A 16,137-nucleotide genomic window follows, 5' to 3' on the forward strand; every position below is an offset into this window, starting at 1 on the left:
CTAAAGCCATGATATGTTTTTATTACTATTAGTGGTGTATACATGTTTAGGGTTGGTAAGATTAAATGTTTTAAAAGAAGTCTCAATTTACAAATGTAACATTGTTTTCTGTTTTAATATATTTTAAAATGTAATTTATTTCTGTGATGTCTAAGGTGAATTTTTAGCAGCCATTACTCCAATCTTCAGTGTCACATGATCCTTTAGTTACCCTTTAAGGTTAGCTAAACGGTAGTCGACGAGAAGTGGGCCAAATTTTAATTAGTCGGTAGGTCGCAGAAAAAAAAATCCACAGGAAGTGGCAAAGTCACACAGTCTGTGACGGACAGATCATTAACAGGGCTAGTCCATGTGGTAATTATGTCGGTCAGGAAATCCAAACGTTCGCCTATTATTCATCAACCTCAAAAGTGGCTTATCTTTTGAAACATTAACCTAAATAACCCTAAATTAGTACAGCACTTAGATGACTTTCTGCGTCATCAAATTCATCTTTGCAGCTGACTCTGAAAACACTAGTTTATTATTTATAAGATATTAAAATGTTAAGACGGGTCTCCTTTCTGTTTTGTTTGTTCTCTTAATTTATGTTTTAAAGGCTCAATACTATGGTTTAGTATTTATCTGTAACATAGAACAATGTTAGAAATGTTACATATAATATTCTTTCTCAGCCCTGAAACTCAAACCATGTTCAGAATCCTCCACCCAATATATGTTTATGTTATTAAATTAGTATCAGACATGTGCAACTATTCAATTAGAAATTGGAGCTAGCCCATTTATTTATTTTGTGATGACTGACCCGCTGACTGTTATCTATTGTATATTTAATGAAAAAATACAGTAAAACCAGTACTATTGGGAAATGTAAAAAAGAACATTGTTTTCTATTGCAATACATTTAAAAATGTATTCTTATGATGGAAAAGGTGAATTTTCATCAACCATTACTTCAGTCTTTAGTGTCACGTGACCCTTCTGTGTGTTCTATTGGCATATATTATTGGCATGAATGACAATTTATTTGTCCTCTACATTGTGCACATAATTTTGTATTTTGTGTGTGTTTCATCAACAAGCAAACGCCTGCCATGCTTGAGTTACATTTAATGACATAATGACTTTATAAAACCCCAATGATATGGCATTAGCCGGATGGATCTAAATCCTGTGGCCTGTGCTTCATTCAGAAAGGTATAAACACGCACATGGCGCTTGACTATTTGCTTTTCATATGTGGCTCCGAGAGCGTTCTCCCCTAGCTGATCATTACCCTGCAGCTATTGGGAGTCACAGAGCGAGATGTGAGATGCCGGCCCCAGCATGCGCTCAGTCCAACAAAGGGCCCTCTCCCTGCTCTCGCGCACAGCTGCCTAATTTGTCTTGGCTCTTTGGAGCCAATCAGCCGTCTCCCAGGGGCCCGTGTGACGTAATGTGCTGCCAGTCTGATGTTGGCAGTTAGCCAGCCCTGCTGAGCTTTGTCATCTGTGGGCCGCTCTATCAAGCAGCAGGTCTGACTGTGGTGTAGCCAGTCGGAATGGTGGAAAAACACAATTTTAAGATAATTTTTGGTTAATTTACATCAGCATGGCTAAAGTTAACATGATTTTTTTTTTTTTTTTAAATGAAGCCCATAAAAAAAAAATAATAATAATTTCCATTTAATATTACATGTATGACAATTTTTTATATAATAAAAAAAAAAATTGCAAACATTATAATCATTAATAGGGATGTGCCTGAATCCGAATACTTTATTCCGGCACATCCCTAATCATCCCTTATGATAAATTGTTCATCTCAAAATCAAAAGAAAATTCAAAACAAATGGAATATTTTGTTGTTCATGTTCATTTACCCTGTTTTTATATTAAGATTCATTTTGCCGTCATCTAACACTCAGGGCCTTGTTTTAACGATCTGAGCACATGGCGCAGGTGCACTTAGGGTGTGTCCGAATCCTGAGTGCCAGGCGCATGGTCTAAAAGGGTTGTACCTAGTCTCTTATTGAGTCATGGGTTTGTTTTTGGCATAATGTGCAATAAACCAATCAGCGTCTCATCTTCCATTCCCTTTAAAAGCCAGTTATGCTTGCACCATGGCGGATTTGCTATTTACATGGTGGAATTTGTGAGCGGAAAGACTGAAGTTCACTGAATGCTTCTCCAGAGAGGAATCCTTTCATTTTTAATATTTAAAAATGTTTGTGTGCTGCATGTCCCTGTGTTTGTGATAAGCAGAGGGTATGCGCGTTGTGCACCTGCCTATAGACGCATATTACTAACGCGCCCTTTAAAGAACACAAAAAATACTGCGCTATTGACTTTAGACCAGGTTTTTGATGGTCTATGGCGCAGTCGTTTTTAGTTGCCTCAAAATAGAAACGCGCCAACAATGTGCCTGAACACACCTCGTTTTCAGACCAACACACCGAAAAGATGGGCGCAAGTGCCCTATTAGGATTTTTGAAAATTACTTTTCATGTAGTGTGTAACATAGTTCTAAGTGAATGAAAACATCCTGCAAAGTTTTAAATCTGAAAGTGCACTGTATATAAAGTTAAGAGTCGACTCTGAGTCAATTAAACAAATCGTTTTTCAAACGAATGGCAAGCCGTTTCGTTGTGACGTCCAGACGAAACATTCGCATATTGCCAGTCTACTTATTGCACGCGCAGACACCAGGGAAAACTTGAACCCCCTCAAACACTGCAGCGGATACTGGATAGTGACATGTCGAGAAGACACTGTACTCTACAATGTGTTTATTGTGTTTCATATTGTGTAGGTATCTGGCTAACCGGCTAACTCACATTATTACTGTTGTACTGAAATACTACTGTAAATCAGCTGTGGGCTGCAGTATTACCTAAAACTGTGTCTATTTATGCAGATTGTCTGTCATTCTTACTACTTTGAGTAAAGATAAAGGATGGAGCAAAGTTTGCATTTGTTTTGCAAACTTTAATGTTACATCAGTCATTCACGTTAGTGCTGGGCTAACGTATGCGCTGTTATTGATACAGTTCCCGCATGTGCACCGCAATAAATTCGAAACTCTCACACACACGGTTTGTTGATGGACGCACACTTGTTAATGCTGATGGTGAGGAATTACAGTTGAAACATCTCATAATGTACCTCAAACTGAGTAGCATCACTGAGAAACGTCCTGCTCAAGGTTCGGGTTGAATAACTAGTTCTTCCGCTGTTTCATCTTCGATTTGGCCTCGCACTGGGATTGATATAAAATCAATGTCATCATTACTGTTTTTACAGTGTGTACAATCGCTGAGCTTTATGAAAGCTGTGGTATGGTAATGGCCGTTTAGATTGTAAAAATATGCCCTGTATGCGTGTTAGACCTATCACAACAGACTGGGCCATCTGACCAATCAGAGCAGAGAAGGCTCGTGGAAAGGAGGGATTTAGAGTGACTGATTCATCCATCGAGTCGTTTGAGAATCATTGAACATTGTGGTGATGTGCAATGTATATTATGAGAAAATTACAGTTTTTTGACCATTGATGCATGTAAACCTGTTGTTGGAGACCTCCCAAACTAAATTAGGAAACTTTAAAATAGTATAATAGAGGCACTTTAAACAACATGGAGCTGGACATGAAAATGATAACCGCGTCGGGCTGAAGCTAGCAAAAAACACTTGCGCCACGCATTGCGCCGGGTGTATGAAATGGCCCTCGAAGTTACTATCATAAATCACAAAAAAATTATTCAATACCACTATTAAATGTAATCTTTAGTCATCTCAAAATGAATATCCACTTTTTATAGTGTACATTATAATATTGTGATGTCTAAGTTGACTTGTAGCATAGGATGTTAAACATGTTTTTTGTTGTTAGTGTTAGTGTATTATTTTACATTTATTTAGACAACTAAATATAATTGAATTAAAAGATCAACCACAACATCATTTGACCAGAGTTGGTGCATCCCAACTTCAGTTTTATATCACTGTGGTGCAAAGAAAAAAATTTAGCAGGCCACATGAAGCTCTTTATACATTTTCACCACTTCGTGGTTGCTAAATATGTTATCAAATATGTTATTTATGTAAACCTGTTTGTTTGTGTTGTTTCCATGATCATGGTATTGATTTTTCCTAGTGTACATAATTTAACTGCTTTGTTAGGTTATGTAATATAGCATGAAACCCCATTTGTATTTACAGTATGAGCACTACTAGGTAAAATAATACGGCACTCAGAAATTATATTTTGTTCATCCATATCTATTGTCATGGGATTACATTGAATGTCAGTCGGCAGCGCACTGCGTTTGAAATCACAGTTGACCCCTCGTATATGTCACCCGTCCCAGCAGGTGGAAAGAGGAGGGGTATAATGAGATGCGCCGATCTGTGATGGATGCATTTTTGTCCCATGATGTGTTTACGATGAGTCATTTCTATGTAAGTGGTTAATCAATCAGCACCATCCCACACAACCCCCTCCCCATACCTAAATTAAAATGGCTGTGAGTCAAACCCCTCCAGTCTCTGAATGTCAAGAATAAATTAACACTCTCCTTGTGTCGGTGGTTCATGATAGAGGGCCAGCAGTTAGAGAGCATGTACATTCATCTCAGTCTACATATGGTCTATAGATATTAGGGCTGTGAAACATTTTAATTTAATTAAGTACATGATGTTAATTAATTAATATCAAATCAACTGCAGTTAATATCATATGTCATTATAATTAGAGAAATGTGTAGAATTTATAGACATTGTTGTGGTAGATGAGTAAATTATTGAATAGACTGTACCAAAATATGGCTTATATATAATAATTCATTTCCATAACATTAGCTGCGTTTCTATTACAGATTTGCACAAAACTTTTGTGATATTTTTAAATGTCGATAAAAAAACGATTGCGAAATGACGGCGTTTCCATTAACCGATGTCATGTGACTAAAACGTAATTTCCTCTCGCAATAAGTCATTCCAAAACTCATGGCAACGGATTTTGGTAGGTTTACATACAGTATATCCCAGCCACTGCACTAGCCATTATTTTTATCGAATCGAAGGAGACTTAGACGTGTTATCCATTTCATCCGGCATTTCTTTGTTGTTTAGAATCTAGTATTTGTGTAATTCTTTTGTCTTTTATGAGTTTAATTAAAAACTGTGTCATCTTCTGTCCAAACATACCTGCGTCATCTTTAAAGAATGATGGACTTTTACGTACTGTATGTCAGGTGACCTTTAAATGCGAAAAAAAACTATTTCCATTGCAGTTTTGCTAAATATTCCTTTTTCGAATTGCCTAAAAACACCTCATGCGAGCATAAAAACTTTTTTGCGATATGGAGTTTTTGTGGAATTGATTGGGCGTATTTTCAATTCGCAATTTTCACAATTTGAAGGGTAATGGAAATGCAGCCACTGTACAGTGTCCTAAGAATTTGCAGGTGTTAATAAAAGCTAAGTAGAGGTGCAAATGCCCATTTTCAATGTTTTCTTCTGCTTATTCCATCATTAGTCGCATACATTTTAAGGCAGAGCAGCCAGAGACAGTTTGTTTGGTAATATTTGGAATTAGATGCATTTAGGTGATCTAATTTGATATTTGGCAGAGTGACATTATAGAATATTTTGCCAATAAAGCTGGTGCCCGACCAATAATGGTTCTGTAAATGTTTCACGTTTAAAGGTAAATATATTTTGGAAAATGCCGCTACTCGTTTTCTGTGGCAGTGTGGTTGCACTATTATTCATTATATTACAGAAATTGTTTATTTGTATTGCTCCTTGATATAATATTTGATCATTAACATAGATAATCATCATTGGTTTGATGATTTTGACACATCCTCATTTGCTCTTCCTTCTGTCACGACACCATTTCCCAACAAGGCATAACAAAACAAAATGCACATGAGTCTTTTTCCCAACCAGCTATGACTATGCATCGAGCGATGGAACATTCTGATTGTTTTCTATTTTAGTTGCATCTTTCTGGGTAGCCCGTCCACAGTGAAATCTCATTGGTCCAAAATCTTGGTCAACATACCTGCACTGTTTAATGCTTTTTTTTATGTCATGACCAAAAAAAAGAAGTTTTCTCTATAAAAATTTGGTTTTTACATGTTTCTCTTGTTAATAAACGTCAACTCAGGGTCAGTGATTAATTGTCAAATGTGCATTTCAAAGAAATAAATGTAATATTATTAGTTACTGCACTTATTGATGCAAACAATAGTAATTTTATGATTAAATTACCTTTATGATTAAAAATCCCTCAACCCCCAGCGCTACCAATTTAGTCGCACTGGTGCTAGTGCTCTCAAATGTTAGTCTGGAGCCCAATGTTGATTCTTGTTTTTTTTCAAGTCTCTTGTTAAAACGCGTGATTTCTCGTAGGTTGGAGATTGTCACAACTAACCTATCATGCCACTTCCACACCATACATGCATCAAAGTAGCCGGCGCAACTTTTCTCTATTTACAGACATGAACGGGCATGTGACATGTAAGCAATTTCCCGCAAAAACCATCCCAACAGGTCTAAAATGTAAACACTTAAGCCTTGTTTATACTCGACATGTCCGCACGAGCGCGAGGGTGCGCACGCGCCAAAAATAACGTCATCGCAGAGTGGGCGGTAGTGCGCGAGACCCCATTTCGTGTGACGGTGTGCAGCGTGGCTCCGCATCCAAAGATGCACGAGTTCTAGGTGAATCTAGCCAAGCATGATGTCTCATCACACCGGCACCCAGTTTGCACGTACAAATTAGTTGCTTATATTTACAAAATGAGCCTACAAAAGCATAAATAAGCCCTTTTATTGAAAATAAAGATGTTTAATTTTAAAAATGTGCACGAAACTAAATGAAAATGTTTAGTGAAATTAGGAAATATTTAAGAGATCGTTAATTTAGTTGTATACATGTGTACATACATTTTGTTCTCATGTCACAAGTAATAATATCAAGGTTTACTGAGTTTTACACGATTCTTTTGTAGTGTGTTTTTTGGTAAAGTGTACTAAAATAAATATCGTCACCTGTGTACATTCTTCTACTTCTTCTCACCGCTGTTTCCTGATGGTTTATAGAACAATTACTCTGAGTACAACGGCGAGCGCGTCAAGTATAAACGCCTCGTCCATTTGGGGAAAGTATAAACAAGGCTTTATGATAGGCTTACCATGGTAAATCATGGTAAGACAAAACACATTTTGGAAGAAGGATTGATGATGTATTGATTATTTCAATTTTGTTAATTTGTTGAACCAAAAAAAGTTACATAGTGTACCTTTAATATCAGTCACCAAAAAAAATGCTGCAAGACTAAAACCTGATCGCCTCTAATGACTCTGTCTCTGTCTTCAGTGTCGGGGCAGAGGAAGCAGGAGGCAGATTCTGGGATGAGCTCCGCCACGTCGGCCTGCCAGACGGCATTGACGTCCGAACACTCTTTGAGGATTCGGGTAAGCACTTGTTAAAAACTTCACCAAGGCACATTCAGAGAAAAGTGAACTATAGAAACAATGTTGCCTAGACTGTAATTTTGAGTGTTACTTTTAAGTAATAAAGATTTTATAGAAGAAAGTGTAGTTTCTATAAAGAAACCAAGGTTTTCACTCTCATATCAAGCTGTTGAAAACCGAGGATGATTTAAAGAAACTAAAAAACACAGCCTGAAGGCTTTTATCAGAAAGCAACCTAAAATTACAGTGTAGTCAGACACATGAAATTGAGGTGAGGACCAGAAATTGTTAGTCCAATAAAATGAAGCTGAACTGATGTTCTGCCAATAAATATCTTCACTATGTTGGTCAGAAAGCTTAAAGGATCATTCCGAACTTGAGTGATTTTCTTTCTTCTGTGAAACACAAAGTGAGAGGTTAGGCAGAATGTCTCATTTTGTGTTTAACAAAAGAAAGAAAATAATAACATTGAAAAGCCATGAGTAAATTATGAAATTCTAATTCCTTGTCCAATTTTCTTGTGTTGGCAGGTCAGTGCTGGGCCCATCAAAGCTGCGCGTTGTGGTCAAATTTAGTGTGTCAAGCGGAGGATCAATCACTGCTAAACGTGGACAAAGCCATCCACTCAGGGAGCACAGAGGTATGCTGGGATAACTCGCTCACTTTTATCTTGGCTGAAGCATGCAAGGACTCAGGAATAAAATAATGACTGCAAACTTTATGCAAATATAACATCACCTCACTGGAGTACTTGAAAGGTTATGCAAATTAGGGTTAAAATGCACAGCTCTCTCTTAATGGTGTTTTTTCCCCTTCTTTTATTGATTGACCATAATAGTCCAAATTGACCAAAGTGTCTGTATTTTAATTTTATCTATGACAGCTATCTTTCCTGATTCCATTTCGAGTCTTCCAGCAAAGCTGGACACCAGAATATATTTTTGATGCTGGCTCCTATTATCTGGCAGTGTGTGTGTGTATATATATATATATATATATATATATATATATATATATATATATATATATATATATATATATATATATTAGGGGTGTAATGGTACGCACAACTGACAGTTCGGTACGTACCTCGGTTTTGAAGTCACAGTTCGGTACGAGTTTGGTACAGCGGGGGAGAGAAAACTAAATATAAGTGGTTTACTGAACAAATTGTGTCTGTCCTTAAATTAATTTGATTATAACTAAAAGATAATAAAGATAAAGATAATGCTGTAAACTATAGGGAGCCCTTAATTGCACATTACTATAATATTAAAGGTTAACAACAGAGCACATACTATTAGTATAAATTCAGTTGCTATTTATTTTTAAGGCCTGTACACACACCGGGATGAATATCGCGCGCGCTTATCGCCAGCGTTTTTCGTGACGTTTTCGGCGCGTCTTGAGTGTTTACATCCAAGCGATTTTCACTGGAGATGCGCCGAGTGAACGTGCAAATTCAATAGATGGCGCTCCCGGTACACAAGGTGGCGCTGCGCCACTTTACGCTTATGACACTCACTTGTCACACAGAAGAAGAAGAGAGACAGTATTTACGTGCTTGCCAAAACCATAGACATATTATCTCAATGTTCAAAACCATTCACACACTTTTTGCTAACTGGCAAGCAGCATTAGCAGCTCATCTTCTTCTTTGTCTACTTACTACTTCTTCATCGTATCAATGTGTGCTCGGCAAGACCGTTTTGTGCTTGAGCGCCACCAAGTCGTGTTTTACTGTCACTTCAGCAGCTCCAGGCACGTGAACAAAAACGCTGATCTCATTGGTCGGCCACTTTTTAACGCACCGCGTCAAAATAAAAAAACGAACCGAGGCGGTTTTTAAAAAATGAAGCTTTTACGCCTGCCGTTTTGCGCTTCGGCGTGCACACTCAAATTGGCACCCACTGTTTTGTCACGAGGCGTTAAACGTCGGCTATAAACGCACAGCCTCTCGAGGAGAAAGTCAAAAACAAATAAGCGGCGCTCATACAAAGAAACTCAGTTAACATACACGGTTAAAATTGTGTACTTTTTATATTTATAACATATGAAACAGTTAAGCAACATCACACAAACAAGAGTATTGTTTTCCTTAATACCATCACGACTGAAAATGACGCTGATTTCATATACCTGTTCCATAAACAATGAATTAACATTGAGTCACTTACATTTTAAATGCAATATGGACTGTTTTTGTTCGATTTCAGCAGCGAAAATAGCTCCAAACAAAGATCACAACAGAAACGTAACGAATCTCACAACAACAGCGTGTTAGTGAATGATGCAGTGTTTGAATGAATCGGTTGAATCAAAGATTCAATGACCTATTCGTAAACGACCGCCTAATTCTTGAATGAATCAGCTGTTTGAACGAGTCTACTCAATGACTCACTCATTAAGACGGTCACCTGCTGCCACCTACTGGTGGTTTAGTTTAATCTTTCCAACATTTCTTATTTGTATATTCAAAAATATTTAAAAGTAATCTCATAACATTATTTTATGCAGTTGTAATTTTTCAGTGTAAATAATTTAATTTGATTGGTAACTGCCTATAGTGTCTTATTCTAATTTAATTTATTGATCAAATGTAAAAATATAAAATGAAAGCTGAAGCATAGCCTATATTTAATAAGATTATGGAAAAATGCCCTTTTTAAAAAGGTAAAAATATCACAAATATGCATATTTAAATATATCAAAGCTGATTGAACACTGGTGAGAATATTGCTTCAGAATAGATTATATTTATGAAAAAAAAAAGAATCCGGACAAGCTAATTTTTTACTCGGACAAGTGAATGACAGATTTACTTGTCCGAAGGACAAGCATGTGAACAGGCTTAATGTCGAGCCCTGATTTATACACAGTGGCTGTCTTTCATGACAGATTTATTTAAACATACATTAAGTAATCAAGACATCACTAACAGGTTAAGTAGAATATAATGAATTTATAGGCTAATATAGTGCATATATTTAGCGAAAGAGTTTGTTCTAGTGAACTAACCAGCTGTGTACACTGAATCACTTGCCTGAGGTAAATATAATGCTACATGACATTGTTTACAAGCTGTTTTATTGACGTCTTTCCGCCGTTGAAAAACTGATAGAGCAATAACACGACATATGTTTCAGCAGTAAGTTGTAATGTATCCTCAACAGTGTTGGGCACGTAACTTAAAAAAAGTAATTAGTTATATTTTCTAGTTACTTCTTACAAATAGTAACTGAGTTAGTAACTGAGTTACATCATTATAAAAGTAACTAATTACCAGGGAAAGTAACTACTGAGTTAATTTTTTTTTTTTTTCAAAACTTGGATGCCCCCAATATTAAATATGTTAAATGAATGAATTGGACACTAAATAGAATAAATTATTATTATTATAAAACATTGTACAGTAATGTACACTATTGTAATGTTTCTATGGGACAATGTGAGAGACACATATCAAATTCAATACATTATTGTAAATATTATCAGTAGGCCTACTATAGTGTAAATATTGTGTAAATATTATCAGTACTATACTACTCCTTTGGTAGTGGAGCTCACGTTATCACCTGGGTTTTTAGCCACTAATTTTGTGGCGGCATGTGATGATGTGAGGCGCTTCATTAGATTAGAATTACTTGCCACCGACGTGGAGAGACTCTTTCTTCGCCCGTTACATAAACATTCTTACCTTTCACCTCAACGAGGGAAAAGTAGCGCTTATACTTCCAGTTTGCGAAAGCTACCTTTGAAGTCGTTGGACTTGGTTTGTGTGACTGTGCATATGCGTGTGTGTGTGTGTGTGTGTGTGTGTGTGTGTGTGTGAGTGTGAACACACACATCCACACCCACACACCAACCAACCAGAGAAAGAAAAACGTTGCAGGTCCGACTGACAGAGAGCCTGTTCGGATGATTTTATGTTTATTCTTTGAAGAGATGATCGTGTTCACTCGCGTGCTGCACTGACGCGCCTATAGAGTGATCTGTCACATCACATTAAAGAGCATCAAAACAGCATTTATTGTTTGAATTTCCTGATAAAATGGACTGAATACTTAATGTTCATGTGGGAACTCGGATTGAAGTGTGTTCCACGTGTAAAAGAAGCCTACTGTTAACTGTTAAAGATTGCATTTGTACCGTTCGGTACACACGTGCACAGTACCGAGTACACGAGTCCTGTACCGAAACGGTTCGGTACGAATATGTGTACCGTTACACCCCTAATATATATGTATACACACCGATCAGGCATAACATTATGACATGATGGTTAAGTGAATAACACTGATTATCTCTTCATAACCTGTTAGTGGGTGGGATTTATTTGGCAGCAAGTGAACATTTTGTCCTCAAAGTTGATGTGTTAGAAGCAGGAAAAATGGGCACGCGTAAGGTTTTGAGCGAGTTTGACAAGGGCCAAATTGTTATGGCTAGACGACTGGGTCAGATCATTTCCAAATCTGCAGCTCTTCCTGGTCTGCAGTGGTCAGTATCTATTAAAAGTGGTCCAAGGAAGGAACCGTGGTTAATCGGCGACAGGGTGATGGGCAGCCAAGGCTCATTGATTCACGTGGGGAGCGAAGGCTGGCCCATTTGGTCCGATCAAACAGAAAAGCTACTATAGCTCAAATTGCTCAAGAAGTTAATGCTGGTTCTGATAGAAATGTGTCAGAATACACAGTGCATCGCGGTTTGTTGTGTATGGGGCTGCATAGCCGCAGACCAGTCAGGGTGCCCATGCTGACCCCTGTCCACCGTCAAAAGCGCCAACAGTGGGGTCAGATCTGGACCACGGAGCAATGGAAGAAGGTTGCCTGGTCTGATGAATCACATTTTCTTTTACATCACATGGATGGCTGGGTGGTTTGCGTTGCTTACCTGGGGAACACATGGCACCAGGATGCACTATGGGAAGAAGGCAAGCCGGCGGAGGCAGTGATGCTTTGGGCAAGATTCTGCTAGGAAACCTTGGGTCCTGCCATCCATGTGGATGTAACTTTGACACCTACCACCTACCTAAGCATTGTTTCAGACCATGTACACCCTTTCATGGAAACGGTATTCCCTCGTGGCTGTGGCCTCTTTCAGCAGGATAATGCGCCCTGCCACAAAGCAAAAATGGTTCAGGAATGGTTTGAGGAGCACAATAATGAGTTTGAGGGGTTGACTTGGCCTCCAAATTCCCCAGATCTCAATCCAATCGAGCATCTGTGGGATGTGCTGAACAAGTCAGATCCATATTGGCCCCACCTTGCAACTTACAGGACTTAAAGGATCTGCTGCTAACATCTTGATGCCAGATACCACAACACACCATCAGGGGTCTAGTGGAGTCCATGCCTTGACGGGACAGGGCTGTTTTGGCAGCAAAAGGGGGACTATTAAACACTATTAAATGTAAACTTTAGTTATTGAAAAAACTGAAATTCAATTTAAATCTAGTGACTTAAATTCATTAAGATAAAACAGTGCAGGATTTTTCAGCCATTTATTGGTTATTGGCAATAACATGCAAATAATTATTGGCTTATTTTCTGCCACAATATTAATATAAGTGCATAAAACAGCAGTTTATATATGTAATTTTTTGCTTTTTATTATTTTTATATATTTTTATGTAGCTTTAACTTATTTTTATTTCATTTTTAGTGATTCTAGTATTTCAACTTATTTTATTTATATATTTTTTATTTATTTTACTTAAGTTGTCATGGCAACATTTCTAATTTAAGTTATTCATGTGATTTAAAAAAAAAATGTTTTAGTAAATAATATTTTTTAATAATTAATGATTTTTGTGGAAATGATTGATAATCTAGTTTGATAATACTATTGATAATCAAGTTAATTTCATATTTTACTAATTAAATGTATTATTTTATGTTCACAAACCAAAGAATAAGATTACAGGTCCAATATGATCCGACAGTTTGCAGAGTTGACTATTTCTACCTCTCTCTGCATTCTACCGTCTACATTTCCACATTATTTCTGCCCAGCCCTTATTTTTAGTTTATATCTTGCTCTTGTTTAATGTCACTCTAATGACACCTGTTAGGGTTCTGGGGGTCATCATATACCTGCTGACTCTTATGGCCATGCTGCTGCGTTTCTGTGAAAGTCTAGAGCTGGAGGAGGGATCTAACTGGCTGCTAAAGGTCGTTGCTGATCAGCTGTGAAATAGAAAAGGTCACAGCACTCAGAAGGGGCTGCGGCGTCATCAGCTTCATCACTTAACACCCCCCATGCAGCAACCCCCTTGAATCACATTCCTTAATGGCGCCATGCCATTTGATCTTGTGAATTAACAGCAACGCTGCATTTAATGGTAAATGCCAGTTGAGAGCTCAATTATTACGTGTGTGATTTGAACGTTCGTTTAGGTGGCTCATCAGATTAAATTTTTCTGAGTGGAATCCCCCAGATGGATGTGCATAAATCGTGCACCGCTCCATATGAAGCCATGCCTTATCAAAATCCATTTTCTGTAGTTACCGAACAACTTGAGGTGTGAAACAAAATGCGCAGTTAACAAGACGTGGAGAGCAGCTGTAAACATGAGGGCTGAGGGCATGTCAAGTCTGGACTCATCTCGCAGTGTTGGTTGACTTTTAGCGTACAGCCGGTTTCTGAGCAGCTCATTAAGCAGGACGATGGACGGAGATGCAGAATATATCGATCCGAATAGAAAAAAGGAACTTTGGCCTGCAAGTACTAGTTTACAGAGGGAAATATGTAAGTGTTTTTAGGAAGGTGGTATGGGTTACAGTTTTAGTTTATGCAAATTGGAACCTAACATTTGGGAAGAGTACACTTAGATCACCTGGCCCATGAAACAACCTGCAATGTCGGCATGAGTTAATGAAATGCCACTGTAGAGCTGAGATGTGTGACCTCTAAGGAATTACACTCTTTTGCTCTTCCTGAATATTTATTTATCTCATAGTACAGGTTTGAAAGATTATGTCATTTGCAGCGAGGCCACAGTGACAGTTGTTTTTGTAAACAGCCGTTATTATTTCACAATTCTTGTGTTGTATGAAGTTTTGCATGCTCCAGCTGCTAGTTTTTGCCAGTGGTTGTCGAGTCCTGCAGGCATGTAATAAGGGTAGATGTGGTGAAAAAAAATTTCAATACGTATCGATTTTGAATATTCAAAACTTTCAATACGCATTTTCCGCAGTATAGATACACCAAAACCAGCTGCGCTGTCACGCACTCACTTTTCATCACTTTAACATCAAGTTGACAAACCGTAATGTGTGCATATTATTAAAATAATCACCTTAATTTATTGTCTTTTATTTATTTATTCACCTTATTATATTTTACTTAAGTTGCCATGGCAACATTTCAAATTTTTGTCAAAATTTTATTTTATTTCATCTTTCTCAATTACCAAAAAACATAATAATAATAATAATATTTTATAATAATTAATGATTTTTAGATTTTACTAATTAAATGTATTGTTTTATGGACACAAACCAAAGGACATTTCCAACATGATTGTTGTGGGTTACAGTTATAGTTTATGCAAATTGGAACCTAACATTTGTAAAGAGTGATTTATAGTCCATTGCGCTGCACGTTTCAGAGTGAAGTGTGGCATTGTGTTCTTAAATACGAGCAGCTCATCATGATCCTGTGTTTTCAGGGTCTCAGAATGGCTTTGTGAACAGTAAACGCTGTGAACTCCATATCTGCATGTACTGTGAGCTTAAAGTGAGATGAAGTTGTGATAGTCTTTTCTTCCATATTTTGACATATATGGTGAAACAGCTTCTTGAACTAGAAAAATAAAGAGCGGGACTTGATTTTGTCCATGGGGAATTGATTGGATGGTTGTGGTTGGCTATTGCTGTGATGTCATGTGAGTGACAGGTTGTCCCGCCCTCGCACTAGTAAACACGTTATTTTGATTAAAGATTACAAGGGCACATTAATTTTCCAAAAATATATAATGACATGCACAGATCAATTGTTTATAATAAATATGGCTATATTCCATTAAAAAAAGAACTGTCAATTTTGTTTTCATGGTAACTTTAAAGAGCATTTGGGAATGCAGCATGTACCAGTTATGTTTTATTTTTACAGTTGCATAACTTTTTTTCTTCTTCTTTTTTTGTGGACATATGATTACAGCATTTCACAGATTTGTAGTTTTCCACCAAAATAAAAGCTTGAGAAAGCTTATTTTGAAATATTTTTTATTTTACAGTTATAATATCATGATATTCTGTATTATATTAATGAGAGTTTGACAAGTATGGTGAAAAGTATGGAGAGAATATAAAAATGATGAGAACTTGTTTGTGGTGATAAATATGATAGTTGACCCAAAATGAAAATTATGTCATCATTACTAAACCTCATATTGAGCTTAGAAGTATGATACAAGTTTAAGTATGATAAGAGCATGGTGAGAATATGGACAAAAAAAACTAATGGCTGATTTATTTTCACATGCTGACTACATTGTTTCACTTCCTCTTCAATAATGGAATTATGGAAAACCAGTAAAGCCCCTCAAAAGAACCCACACTCTTTAACGCAATTTGCTTTAAAAAATAAAAATGCTTCATGCTGTCTTATTTTTTAAGTTTAGTCAACTTGAAATGTGACTGTATTGAGTGACAACTTGGATATTTGAGTTA

At 37.1% G+C, this 16,137-nt stretch overlaps 1 protein-coding gene across 5 annotated transcripts in view; it reads left to right on the forward strand.

Moving 5' to 3' along the window:
* Positions 1-16,137, forward strand: part of kmt2cb (lysine (K)-specific methyltransferase 2Cb) — a 142,592-nt gene that overhangs the window by 43,168 nt on the left and 83,287 nt on the right. For all 5 annotated transcript variants that reach the window (XR_013816627.1, XM_079818573.1, XM_079818575.1 and 2 more), the window contains exons 6-7: positions 7,368-7,465; positions 7,996-8,105. Coding sequence is in view for 4 of the 5 variants with exons in the window: in XM_079818573.1 (XP_079674699.1) it covers positions 7,368-7,465; positions 7,996-8,105 (208 nt within the window). In the remaining variant the exon portion in view is untranslated. The remainder of the gene's footprint in view (positions 1-7,367; positions 7,466-7,995; positions 8,106-16,137) is intronic.

This window comes from Gobio gobio (assembly GCF_949357685.1).
Source record: "Gobio gobio genome assembly, chromosome: 6".
In the NCBI taxonomy this organism is placed as follows: Eukaryota; Metazoa; Chordata; class Actinopteri; order Cypriniformes; family Gobionidae; genus Gobio; species Gobio gobio.